At 50.9% G+C, this 13,044-nt stretch overlaps 5 protein-coding genes across 5 annotated transcripts; 4 read left to right on the top strand and 1 right to left on the bottom strand.

Moving 5' to 3' along the window:
- Positions 1-186: 186 nt before the first annotated feature.
- Positions 187-1,751, bottom strand: CABS01_07499 (uncharacterized protein; the record flags this gene model as incomplete). The annotated part of the gene is made up of 2 exons (XM_060540861.1): positions 187-1,550; positions 1,610-1,751. 2 exons carry the CDS (start codon positions 1,749-1,751, stop codon positions 187-189), a joined length of 1,506 nt encoding a protein of 501 aa, XP_060403029.1.
- Positions 1,752-3,885: 2,134 nt separating this feature from the next.
- CABS01_07500 (nonselective cation channel) lies at positions 3,886-6,329 on the top strand (the record flags this gene model as incomplete). Its single annotated transcript, XM_060540862.1, has 4 exons — positions 3,886-4,244; positions 4,311-4,339; positions 4,391-4,492; positions 4,552-6,329. Coding segments are annotated over 4 exons (2,268 nt in total), but the record flags the coding sequence as incomplete, so codon positions are not given.
- Positions 6,330-7,748: 1,419 nt separating this feature from the next.
- Positions 7,749-8,798, top strand: CABS01_07501 (pectinesterase; the record flags this gene model as incomplete). The annotated part of the gene is made up of 1 exon (XM_060540863.1): positions 7,749-8,798. One exon carries the CDS (start codon positions 7,749-7,751, stop codon positions 8,796-8,798), a length of 1,050 nt encoding a protein of 349 aa, XP_060403031.1.
- Positions 8,799-10,421: 1,623 nt separating this feature from the next.
- On the top strand, positions 10,422-10,885 carry CABS01_07502 (uncharacterized protein; the record flags this gene model as incomplete). The annotated part of the gene is made up of 3 exons (XM_060540864.1): positions 10,422-10,485; positions 10,553-10,633; positions 10,692-10,885. The coding sequence occupies 3 exons, from the start codon at positions 10,422-10,424 to the stop codon at positions 10,883-10,885; spliced, it is 339 nt and encodes a 112-aa protein (XP_060403032.1).
- An 890-nt stretch (positions 10,886-11,775) lies between these two features.
- Positions 11,776-12,642, top strand: CABS01_07503 (uncharacterized protein; the record flags this gene model as incomplete). Its single annotated transcript, XM_060540865.1, has 1 exon — positions 11,776-12,642. One exon carries the CDS (start codon positions 11,776-11,778, stop codon positions 12,640-12,642), a length of 867 nt encoding a protein of 288 aa, XP_060403033.1.
- Positions 12,643-13,044: the final 402 nt, after the last annotated feature.

The following is a 13,044-nucleotide window of genomic DNA, read 5'->3' on the forward strand; positions in this document are numbered from 1 at the left end:
GTTCAACGCCTGGATGGCCTCATCAGCTCAAATTGCCATGTCAATCCACCTGACGTGTGGGATATCAGAATATTGACAGACTTTAAGGAGATGGGTCTCGGCCTACAATTGTGAATATTATTGAAGGATCAATGATTTGAGGTTGGCTTTCTCTGCTAGTAATGAAAAGTCTACAGCAGGACTACTTCAAGTGAAAAATCGAAATTTGGGCGATTTCTCGCCGTCATGCAGCTCTGATGTATCGACATCCTGAGCTTGAAGGTTGACACCCTGGGCCTTGTTCCTTCGCCGGTTCTCCAATTTCATCCAGCCGCCGAGGATCAACGCCGATGCCATCGCCAACACGTTGCAGCAGCAGGTAACAATGAGAGTAGGAATGTACTTGGGTGCATATTCGGTCCGGAATGTTGCAGCCGATAAGATTCCAGCAAAGTTACCCAGACCTACAAGCAAACCTGTCGTGGCAGCGCGGCTGTTCTCGTTCAAATTGTTGTTATTGTGCCATGATTGAACCAGGCATGAAGGTGTATACGCCCCTGCAGCCATGAGGAAGCAGGCAAAGTAAGCCAGTTCACGGTTTTCCAAAACGTCGATTGCGATGAGAATGACCATGCCGACTAAAGAGGTTGCCAAGGCACCGACGATGTGAAACGTCCGTTCGTGGAAGTAGTCGGAGGAGTATGCTGTTGCCAGAAGTACCACAAAACCAACAGCGTTTGGGGCAACGGTCCAGAGATTCGTTTTGACGACGCTGTAGCCGAGACGCTGTACAATCTGGGGCAAAAAGTTGGACGTCGTGGCAAAGGCGACGGGATAGTTAAACGCGATGGAAAGCCAGAAAACAAATTTCCAATCCTTCCATAGCGTAAAACACTCTTTCCAGTCAAACTTGGAGTCCACTTTATTGGAGCCATCGCGAAGGGTCCTGGCTAGAGCTGCGGCCTTCTCTCTGTCGTTGAGAAACCAGGCGGTTGCTGGAGAAGCTGGCAGCCACCAAAAGGCTACGACACCGACGAGTACGGTCAGAACGCCTTCAATGAGCATAAGCCATTGCCAGCCTTGGAGTTTAGTGCCTTCGATCTGGAAGACACCATAGGAAATGAGGCCGCTGAAGGCTGCGGCCAGGAGAGCGCTGCCGAAGAAGATGGCGACGCGAAAGCCGAGCTCGGATCGCTTGTAGAATAATGTGAAGTAGAACACTACGCCGGCGAAGAAGCCGGCTTCGCATGCGCCGAGAATCAGTCGGAGTACCAGGATCCCAGCGAAGTTCTTCGATGCGATTTGGACGGTTGCGATGCCGCCCCAGACCACCATCAGCGTCGGTAAGACCCATCTTGCAGAGAACTTCTTTGTGAGGAGATTGAGCGGAAGATCCAAGGTTCCGAAAGGGATGTAGAAGAGAAGAATGAGCAGACTGTACTCGTTCCCTTTGAAGTTGAGATCTTTCTCAATTCCGTCGGTTTTGGCGTTGCCCAAGTTGGAGCGGTCGACCGCATTGAAGAAGTACATAAGAGAGAGATACGGCAACAGGTAGAAGTCAAGCTTTCTCACTAAAAGCGGCATAATGTCAGCGTCAACCCAAACGATGATGTCCTTGACAAGAGCTTACCATAAGATCGCTCCCCTTCAGGGTCAACCACCACGCTGCTGCCATTCTGAGGGGAATGCAGTGAAGAGGCCTCGACGTCATCAGAGGATTCGCGCTTAAGGTCCTCGTCAGATTTGGCTGGTGTTTCGCTTTCGATCGCCATTGTTGTCGATATTGGACGGTAAGCTCAATGTGTTTCTGAAGTGCGATAGTGCCCCTGCCACCTTCGGATGTGCGCAATACGTCTGGTAAGACCAAACACCGACTGGTATGACCTCCAAATTGCTTCCTTGAAGGCTTGATATAAGGTGCTCATCTTCACCCACTCTTGCGCCGAGAATGGGGGTGATTATGCACCCTGCAGCTCAATGGGGGCATCCTTGTGATTGGAGCATGCATCGGGGAAAGTTGCACATCAGCCATATCTTATCTTGAGCGTGCAGCAAGTTGTATCTTATCAAATTCGAATGTCCGGGCTGCAACCAACAACTCCGGCATCGTTAGCCGACACGCCCTACTACTACCCGAAGGATCATACTACGTCCATTGTCTACTTGTACCCTTATTGCCGATCACTCCCTTATCTTGTCTCGTGATATTAGTCACCAATACCCTTTTTCGATGGCAGCCAATTGGCTTGATGAGCTCCTCGGGAATTAGTAGTATCCTACCTACGAATGGTGGTTTTCAACGAGATGAGGGCACTTGAGCGTAGAGGTTCCTTTCAGTGATTGAGTTCAAGTCCATGATTACATGAATCTCGAGGCAGCAGCCATCACTAAAAAACCAGGCTGCAGGCGCCGAGGCTTGGACAAAGGAAATAATTCAAATCAATGAGGTCTGATCTCATGTCTTTCCATGAGCTTTGGGCAAGGTTACTTACACTGGGTACTTTGTTGGTAAACTAATACTTGCAATTCTACGTGCAGAACTTGCACACCTGCAGCTTGGGGTTCTATTCGATTTTTTCAGCCACTCTTTAAATGCTTTGTGTTTTTCTTTTAAAGTAAAATAGGCAACATCGTCAAGCGTAGTGTTCGGTGACTCTAGGAAGAGTCACCTATCGTTACTGTCTGATTTGGCGCATGATGCCCTCAAGCCGTGCCAAAGTCAACGCTGTCTGAGCCTTTGCTGTAAAATGAAGTCACTCTTGTACTCTACCAACTGCCATTGACAGGACGGTCCAAGTCACTTTTGGAAGCTTTTCATAGGTGAACATCAAGCGTAGAGCTATAATGAGCAGGCGGGAAATAGGCACGGCCTTAAACGTCCGTGACTATTACATGATTTGCATCCTTAACACCCAACGTAGGGCGTCTGATCCACACCCGACATGTAGGTCTCAGCGATGCAAAACACCAACTGTAGCCCCAGTCAAGGCTTCTCAAAAGAACAAGTGAGTAGTGAGCCGTACCGATATAGACTTCAAGCGATTAGCTAGACGTATCTTGTTGCGGAGTACCTTTGGGGGCTAACCAGTAGTTTTACTGAGTAGGTAAGTATCCACAGCACTACGGGCTAGGGACAGGGTTACAGCAAACCCATCTCCGCTTCCACGAGCATCGTCAAATCAGCATATCTGAGGGCTTGCCCTGATACCTCAAGCTCCATATTCACAAATTTTCGCCGCCAACCTCAACAATCACAGGTTCTTCGACCATGAAATCATGGAAGGGTGGCCGAGTTGGTTATGGCGCCAGGTTAAGGTCAGCTTAACATCTGTTTCCTGGTGGGGCAACCCGCGCGAGTTCGAGTCTCGTCCCTTTCAAATACCTTTTGCGCTACGGCCTGAAGAGGTTGCAGGTCACCTTTTTGGTCTTGTAACATAAGAGCTCGTCGTGACCCTTGAGGACTAGGAGTTCATTATGTGCCTTATGATCGTGTGCCAACGGCCTGTGTATGAAAGTCCATGCGTAATGTTGATGAATCACCTATCTAGCCGTGTGTGGCTTGCTGGAAAGATGGGTGTTGTTGAGGGTGAGCACGTGGTGAGACATCTGATCTCATCTCATCCGGGTTATCTAAGCTTAAAGCGCCTCACCTCGGTGAAGAAATTTAGAGTTGTCGGTCAACCAGAAATGCCGCGGCGTTTATCCCATTTACGTCAGGCGGCACGAGCGTGGCAGTGCAAGCTGCTGATCGGATCGCGTTAGTGTTAAGTCAGATCGAGTCAGGGGACATGTGTAGATAAACCCCTCACTGGGAGGCAGCCCGAGCGCATAATTGCATGCGACATTATCATATTCTTCTTTGAACAAGTCGACAACATGCAGACCACTGATCTTTAACACGACAGCTTGGGACCAACGCGGGGAGCTGCATCGGCTAGGATTGTGGGTGGCTGGGCAAACAGGAAACATAACGAAGAGGGTGTCCCGGACGACCTTAGTGTGACTGAGCACTGTAAACAAGACGTTCTCTCATCATTACAACTCCCCCAACGTCAGATGGAAGAAGGAGAGGGCCCCCGAACCCCGGATTTGATTGACTGGACTCGACCACTGTCACCATGGGGTGATGGAGATTCGATGACGCGTGCCGCCAACGCCAACGACGAGCCCGATTTAGAGGCAGAGCAGCATGTCTCTGTCAGCGCCACCGCCAGCGTGAGCGTGAGCACTGAGGTGCCGCCCTCCGTGTATTTTACGATACACCGGTAAGTTTGAGGGTTTTTGCTGCCCCCATATCGGAATACCCGTAGCTGATGGAGGAAAAAAAACAGAATCAGGCGACTTGTACTTGCAAGCATTGGTATGAGTAGCCGTTATTTCAATTGCCGATTTCCACTAACAATAATCCCAGATGACCCCTACACCCTAGATCAGCTCCGTGAGCCTAGGATGAACTCATTGGTTGTCCGACCTCTGGTAGATCGCCTATACGATCCTGACGATCCAACGGTCGGTATGTTTATTGCTTGTAAACTTTGATCTAGCCAAGACGGCAGAGCTGATCCGTAAAAGTGTACTGCCTCCTCGCCAATCGGATTCAGTTTCTCAGACAACACATCAGCACCGCTCATCATACTGTTAATGTTGCGCGTGCGATTCTCTGCGAACTCGTCGCAAGTCGAGTACTACGTCGATATCACGAAGACCACCCAGGCCAGATAGGCTTACTCATCCTGGCACATATCCTCGTCGAAGGGTTCGACCCATTCCAAGGTGCTCCCGAGGAAGTTGAGAGCGAATGCAGGCAAGCCCAGTGGCCTATTCAGCGTCGAGACGGCCATGAGAGAAAGCTCACGACTTTGGAACTGGCCATCATTTCCGAAAGCAAACTCTTCCTGAGTTCTTCAGCCTGCCAAAGGCTCGTCGACGCGGTTTGGCAAGGGGTCGTCACTTATACCCCCCTGTCGTTTGTCGACATCCTCCCGGATCATTACGAGTATGCCTCGGTTTCGCTATACGAGCCACATAGGGCACCGTTACTAGACGATAGACGCCTCATCGTACCGTGGATCAGACAGGTGACTGAGCTATTCCAGTTCGTCACTCTCGTCGGCCTGTATCTCTTGACAATGGTATACCGGAGTAGCCCTACGATCAGTGGATGGGAATGTCTGTTTGCCGTCTACACGGCCGGGTGGACTCTTAACGAGTTCGCGGCAATCATTGAGCATGGCTGGGCAGTCCACTCACAGACTCTGTGGTCTTTTCTTGATATCACGTTCAGCTTCATATTCAGCTGCTACATCTTCGCTCGGTTGTATGATGTCTTGGCGTATGGTGGCGTCATCGCTGACGGCTACGGGGTGCATATTCTCTGCTTGGCAGCTCCTGTACTACTTACCCGCGTGGCCTTTACGATCATGCCGGACAATATTGTTTTCATCGCCATGCACGCCATGATGAAGGATTTCACCCGCCTAACCTTCATCTCAATATGGTGCTTCATGGGTTTCTTCCTGTCCCTGCAATGGCTGATCGGTAGCAACGAAACGGCGACCAGCGGAAGCGGTCAACCTGCCTTAAACTGGTACGACACCTGCAAGTGGCTCATCTGGACGTGGTTCGGCTTGGATGGCACTGGGATTGACCGCTCTGATGAGTTCCACCCCATTCTGGGGCCAGCTCTGATGATTGCATTTGCATTTCTTGGCAATATCCTCTTCCTCACGATCCTGGTCGCGCTGTTGAGTAATACCTTCTCAAAGCTCATCGCTGACGCGCCTGCGGAGATCCAATTTCGACGAGCTGTACTCACCTTCGCCGGTGTGAAAAGCGACTCAATCTTTGCTTACCCCCCACCGTTCAACTTGATGGCCATCGCGATCCTCCTCCCGCTCAAGTCCGTTCTCAGCCCGCGGTCGTTCCATGATCTGAACATCTCTGTCATCCGAACATTGAACGCGCCAGCGCTCCTCATCATTAGCGCTCTGGAACGCCGCCGCCTCGCTCACCCCCGTCGCGCACGGTCGCAGTCTTTGCTGAACTGGAGCTTCAGTGGGTTCAACCCGCACGGAGACATTCAGGCCGTTTTCAAGGTGGAGCCGCCGCCCGGGGTGGAGCGAGAGCTGGAGGAATTGGATAACCTGAGCGATGTCGGCTTCGCGGAGAGTGAGCTCGGGTCACGAGTATCGTGGGATGTGAATAGGTCAAGATCGCGGCGGAGAATGGCGAGGAGAAGGCGGCCTGGGAGAATGGTGTCTCCCATTAGTGTAGTGTTCCCGTTGCCGAGTGTCCAACGGGCTGGGACAAACGAGTTTGAGCCGTTGTCCGGATCGCCTGCCAGGCCGTAGTTCCGTCAAGTGGTCAGTCACGGCACCTAGAATACCGACACATATTAAATGTTACGTGGCTTGGTTTGGGGACGGGGAGATAGGGTTACAGCGGCCCCGGGTAGGAACTGGCGATAACCCCCGGCGCGTCGGGCCCGGGGAAGGGATTACCAAAAGGAGATTTAATTGCATGCTGCAGGTTAGAGTCGTTGGCTAGATCAGAGCCTCAATACGAAAAGTACAAAGCCCGCGTATATTGAATGCTTGTCGGGCAAGAGCTAGACGCTTGTAGTTGGTCTCCATTGACCGCCTCTCATAGAGTTTGCGATTGGAAATTGCCATTTCTTTGTCTTTGCTGTTCAGATAATCAATTTTCACTCAAGCGGCGGTTGACAACGCAGCCCAGGTTGTTTATTCTCAGGGGCTGATCAGGTAAACTACTACGCAAACTCAAAGGCCGTGAGTACTATAATCGAGTCAACTCCATGTCGATCTGTTTGTGCAAATTGAGGGGAGTTTCAGATAGTATCCACCGGCTGCCGGTCTGTCCGCCAAAGCATCTTTGAACAATGTTGGTGATGCTATCCCTGAAAGAATTAGAAAACAGTGCCAGTCCTTGGAAGTGACAATCAAATAAACTTTGCAAACTGGTTCGACTGCGCATTTCCGAGAATCTGCGCGGCGGGCGGCCGCACCACACGCCTTCCGCAGGGTAAACCGAGCTTGGAGAAAACCTGCCCAACGTTTAAATAGCAAAAACCTTGCTGAGAGGTTTCTGTTTGCGAGCATTGAACCGAGCTGCAGAGCAATGCACTTTGGGCCTAGTCTCGATAACTGCACGGTGAGCAACACGAGGGAAAAAAACAAAACTGGCATCTTGTTTGTTGCTGTTCACCGTCAAAGACCTCGAAGCGAGGCGGTAAATCTCGAAAACGTGGCGCAACACTAGAGCGTTTACCCGCGGACGTCCACCAATAAAGAAATAATTTTGGAGCTTGGCCACCTCCTAAAGCTTGACTCGTGATCCCCTCAGGATTAGTTAGCCAAGAGCCGCAACGAGCCCCGGGAGGAAAGGAAACTAAATAAGGGTGCTTGGCAGCTTTCGAGTGACACGGGAGACGCCATTGGAGGAATGTTCGATCTGAAGTCTCCGTCCTGCACTCCGCATGCAAGCCCTTCCCTGCACCAAGTGCCGTGGTCCCGCTGGTGTAATTGGATGTAACCCTATCGAAGGCCTTCAGATGAACGCAATCGACTAGAGCGCAAGGACGAGGTCTTTGGAAAGACCAGCAGACCAGGGAAAAGGTATCTGTCCCAGAGCTTCGGTTCTGGGTTTTCCAGAGTTACTTGGTGAATAAATACACTGCGGCTTTCCCCATGTTTTGAGGTTACAGCGTCGCTGCCCACTCTATTCTGTCTTTACCTTCTTTACACTCATTCATGATGGTTGCGTTTCTCCAACTTCTTACATTCGCCGTGGCAGTCGTCGCAGCTCCGGCTGAGGTTTCCCTCGACGTCGGCCTCGGTGGAAAGAACTGCGATGGCAAGTTCGCCAGAACTCGCCCTTCTTCCAACTCGCTGGTCGTCGATGCTTCCGGCAAGCAACCTAACAGCTACCCCACGCTTAATAGCGCCGTCGCCGCACTGAAGAACGTCACCGACGATCAGAGCATCTTCATCATGCCCGGCACCTACACCGAGCAGGTCCGCATCCCCAACTACCTCGGCAACCTCGTCATCCAAGGATACACTTGCGACTCCCGCGACTACGCCGATAATCAGGCCACCCTCACAAACAACCTCTCCCGCACCATGGCCAACCTCACTAGCAACGACCAGACCGCCACTCTCCGCCTCTGGGGAGATAACATCAAGATCTACAACCTCAACATTGCCAACACTTTTGGCCAGGCCGACAAGAATGGCATGGCGCTGGCTGTCAGCGCACAGAAGACCAACCTCGGCTTCTATGCTTGCAAGATTACCGGATACCAGGACACCGTCTACGCCAACGAGGGTAGACAGATCTACGCAAAGACGCTCATCAACGGCGCCGTCGACTTCATCTTTGGTCTGCGCGCCGCAGCCTGGTTCGAGAAGTGCGACATTCAGACCATCGGAAAAGGCTACATCACCGCCAACGGCCGCGATGCGGCCAACAACACTTCCTTCTACGTCTTCAACAAGGCCAACATTACTGGCACCAGCGGAACTGCCTCCGTCACCCTCGGTCGTCCGTGGAGACCGTTCTCCCGTGTCGTCTTCCAGCACAGCGAGATGAGCGATGTCGTTGCCCCGATTGGCTGGTCTATCTGGGACAAGACCCAGAGCACGGCCAATGTCTACTTCAAGGAGTTTGAGAACACGGGTCCCGGTGCGGCAGGTGTTAGGGCTAACTTCAGCTCCACGCTTACCAAGGCTGTTCAGGATGTCGAACTTCTCGGCGAGGGATTCAAGAAGGAGTGGTGGGTTGACGCTTCGTACCTGTAAACATAAATCATCCTTTCAATAGCATAGCATACTTTATTATACCAAAAGTTTAGTTAGCCTGAGATAGACTACTACTACCACGGACTTCAATCCCAGAACACCGACGGGCATAGTTCTCATCGTCACTTGAGTAGACTTGATCTACGCACGATCAGTGATGTGTATGTGACGACCTATCACTCTAAGAAGCTTCGGGCATCTATGCGCTGAAATTTGTGGTATATGTACCTGCCGAGCGCGACATCTTCTTGTTCTTCGTCAAGAGTTCCTCTCGTAGAAGGCGGGCCTAGCTAAACTGTTTTCTTCGGATTCGATGTGGATGCAGACTTTGTCACCGGCCAACGGGTTGGGTACCACACGTGACACCGTGCGGGCCATACTCATACTTATCTACATGTAGTTACAGTCAAAGCTACGTGCAAGCTTCCAGCTTTTACTTGCTGGTCATCATGTTCCCTCTTACATACAGTACTTACCTCATGAATCGTTATCCGTGTCACTCACCAGTGGCTGCATGTTTGCACATGTCGCCGATGTTGTCGACCTGTTCCTTCTTCGAGCGTCAAATTTGATGTTCAGGCGTCTGGTTGGGCTCGTCTTATATCTCAACCGCTGAACACGCCATGGCACGTGAAGCTGAAAGCTTGTATTTCGTCTGGACATGGTGTGACTACAGAGATAAAGTACGATAGCAATGACTGTGTAATAGCATTCACAGGCAAGCCGTCGTATTTTTCTGGTTGAGCAGAGTGCTTCCATCACATTGTCTGAGGGCATCTGCAGGCACCTGCGCAAAAAGCTCATGTCCGCACGTCCATGCGTAGCACTCTGGTTGAGAGAAGTGAATCACAATTTCGCGTTTTCGGCCCACGCCGATGCCAGGCAACCGAATTCATGACAACCGTCTTCCAGATACGGAAATCTTGAAATAAGCAATCGGGCTCTAACACCAAAGTCCCTCCGAGGATTCATCGCTGAGGCCCTACGAGGCTAAAGTAGATGGGGTGCCCACAGATGTAGTGGGTCGATGTAAGCATATTATGGAAAGGCACGAGCCGTGATCCGAATGACCCTAGGCAGTTCGACATGTTATCCGCTAGGCTCATGGTGTCCACGACCTCAAATACCGTCGTTTTCGCTCCACAAAGCTAGGCGGTGACATTAGTTTCGAGCTTGGCCTACTCTAGGAAAATGAACAGGTTGTTGTTAATCGAAAGAGCTTCGAAGCTCTGTAGCTGAATCTGGCTTTATCATGTTGATAGTAAGGAAGAGCTCCGCAGTCTATGAGGCTAGATGATTAGAGTCAAATTCTCTGCCAAGATTATCGAGGGTCTCGTATTGGCCCACCGGGAAGGAATGCGTCGAAAGTCCCTGTCAGGTTTAAATCCTTCCGGTCATATTGAGAAAACGGGACCTGATCTCACACCCGGCTAATCGGCATGCGGGGCAGGTTCATGCCGCAACGGGGCACTCGCCCGAAGGATCAGCGTACATCGATCGAAAGAAGCTCAGTCAGACTTTTTAATACTTAGTGTCCGGGGGTTCTCGGTATCAACTGCAGTGATACTTCCTTAGGGCTGCAAACTCCCTTCGGCGGAGAGATCCCTACGGTACCTGCACACGATGGTAGACATGCGCATATTTTGGCGCTATCTTGAGTGGGTTGCTCGAACTGAAGCTGACGATTGTGAGTCCAAACCTGTCAGAAGTTGTTTGATGCGTATAGCAAAGACTGGCAACTGATGGTGTAGCAGGGCTTTTTCTAACAAGCCTCATCACAACGCTCTACCTGCTATACGTTGCCTGCACAACTGGCGTGCGATTCAAGAAAATCAGTTAGTTCACTCGCGACTCGCAACACTCATTGTATCAACCAGACTGATTCATCGCTAGTCGGATGGGTCTTTCTTGGGTTTGTAGAGTCGATGGTCTTGTTTATCCGAGGTAACCGCGAAGGTCTAGACTTAGCAGACAAGCAACGGCTATTGTTTCTGTGGGCTGGTCAGCTGTTCACTTGTTTTGTCCTCTTTTTGTGGTCATTGCAGGACTCGAGTTTGGAACTGGACGAATCCCTGAAGAAAGGCTGAGAAGGTAGCTGTAAAACCATGGAGCTCATCCATCGGCCGAGACAGATTGTAGTACGATCAATGGCCGAGATGGCTTTGGTATTGGTGGACGGTGTTGGTGCCGAGATGGAACGTATTGGCGCCCTTCAGAGCCCGATGGACTTTGAAACCAAATGATAAGCTTGAATTGGTTCTTTCATAAGACAAGGGCTTATTGGGTGCATGGAGCCGGTTGGAGCGTACCAAAGCATTCACGTCTAACCAATGTATCTGACATCCTACCGTGAGCGTTCTCAGAGATACCTGCAGTGATCTCATCTCGAAGACTTCCTCGAATTTCATGGTTCCGGCACTCTCTAATCGCCGTAGGAGTCCCCGGGGCCCGAAAGCAGGCTTGCCATTCTCAAAGAACTTCCCAGATCTTGCTATGAGAAATACTCATTCTTGTACCTGTCAGCATGGTGTTGTATTGTGTACGGCAAATCGGCAATTTTTCTGGAATGGTCAAGTGTGCCAATTCAACGTTAAACCGGGTCTCTATGTGGTCAGCGGCTAGTCGGCAGCACCCGACTACCTTTCGGCGGGGAAACATGGACCATCTCCTGACTTTGAGCAACTAGAACTTCAACTGCCCCTTGCAGGACTACCCGTTACTAGTAAGCATGCAGGTTATCTTCTGTGACTGCCTGGAAGTGTGGGACTTACACCTCAAGACCTGAGGAGGATTGTCTCGATGCTGATATTGTGAGCTGATACGATGCGGGCGGAACTTTGGTATTGCTATGAATCGATCAAAAAGTTATAAAAGCAATGACCTACCTACTCCAAGGGTCACAATCTCAACTCAGACAGACTCTACCAGGCCAAGGCTTTCAAATCATCCCTTTATATTCTCACCTTATCACTTCAGAATGTTCTTTCTCCCAATTCTCGCATCTCTGCTGGGCAGCGCCATCGCTCATCCTGTGGTCAGCGATGTCACAGCTCTGGAGGTTCGTGAAGTGGGCATGAGTCCTGTCTCTCCTCTGACTGCCCGTGCAGAGTGCTCGACTCTCTCAACTGTCATTGAGCAGATCGGCACCAGCAGCGAGGTCGCCGTGTATGCCACCACCGGTGGCCTCACTGCCCTGTACGTTTGCAGACGTATCAACGGGCGTGAATGCGACACTCTTGCCAGCGCCATCGCCGCCGGTGTTGCAAGTATCTTCCTGATCCTGCAGAGATCCGGTGCCATCTCCGCCCGTGATGGCAGCACTGAGTCCCTCGTCGACTTCCTCACCCGGGAGCTTGCCGCCGATGGCTCTACCTTCCAGTCAATCACCGACGCTACCCCCCACCTGCTCGCTCGCTATGACTCTGACGAACGTACCCCTCAGTCTGTCGCCAGCGTCCACGGTCTCAACTTCCTCAACACCACTCTGAATCTGGACGTCTACGACTTTGGCGACGGCGAGGGTCACATCTACCTTCCCTTCGATGAGGAGCAGGAGCCCATCACCAAGCGCATGGAGAAGCGTGCATCTGCCCCTGGCTTCAAGATCGCTTACACCACCCGTCTCCAATCCAAGCTCACTCGCGCTCATCAAATTGAGATTTCCCAGCGTCTTGCTACCTACTGGAACACCCGTGCCAGCTGCTGCAGTCTTCACGATCTCATTGGCTTCGTCAAGACTGACCACACTGCCAACTTTTACTATCGAATTATCCCTGAGACGGTTAACTTTGGCCTCAACTACGAGTCTGTTGACATTTGTGGTGGGATGGCTGGCTACTTGTAAGCGCGAATGGGTCACGTTCTGTTGCAAGATTTCTTGTGCAAAGCTTTTTGATTGGAGGGGATAAATATTACCCTGAGAGATGATGATTGGTGGACTCTCACTAGATGTATAAAACTTGGGACACAATACTTGGCGGAACTTTGGCTACTATAGTTAAGAGTGGCAAAGACTGTAACAAGGTACTGTTAAATCTCGCAATACGATGTCCTAAGACTATAATACGATGTGTTTTTATCTGAGAAGAGAATAATTTGAATAGTTTGGTCACTGGCATTTGAAGACTTGTCGTTGTCATAGACGTAATCACATAATGACTAGAGACTAGGTCTATTGCCGTGTATATCCACCTGTGAACGGTTTCTCAATAGAGCGGAAATTTGAGATAGGCTGGGTACGATTGTA

The sequence above is a fragment of the Colletotrichum abscissum genome, assembly GCF_030869225.1.
Source record: "Colletotrichum abscissum strain IMI 504890 chromosome Unknown Scaffold_16.1, whole genome shotgun sequence".
Lineage (NCBI taxonomy): Eukaryota > Fungi > Ascomycota > Sordariomycetes > Glomerellales > Glomerellaceae > Colletotrichum > Colletotrichum abscissum.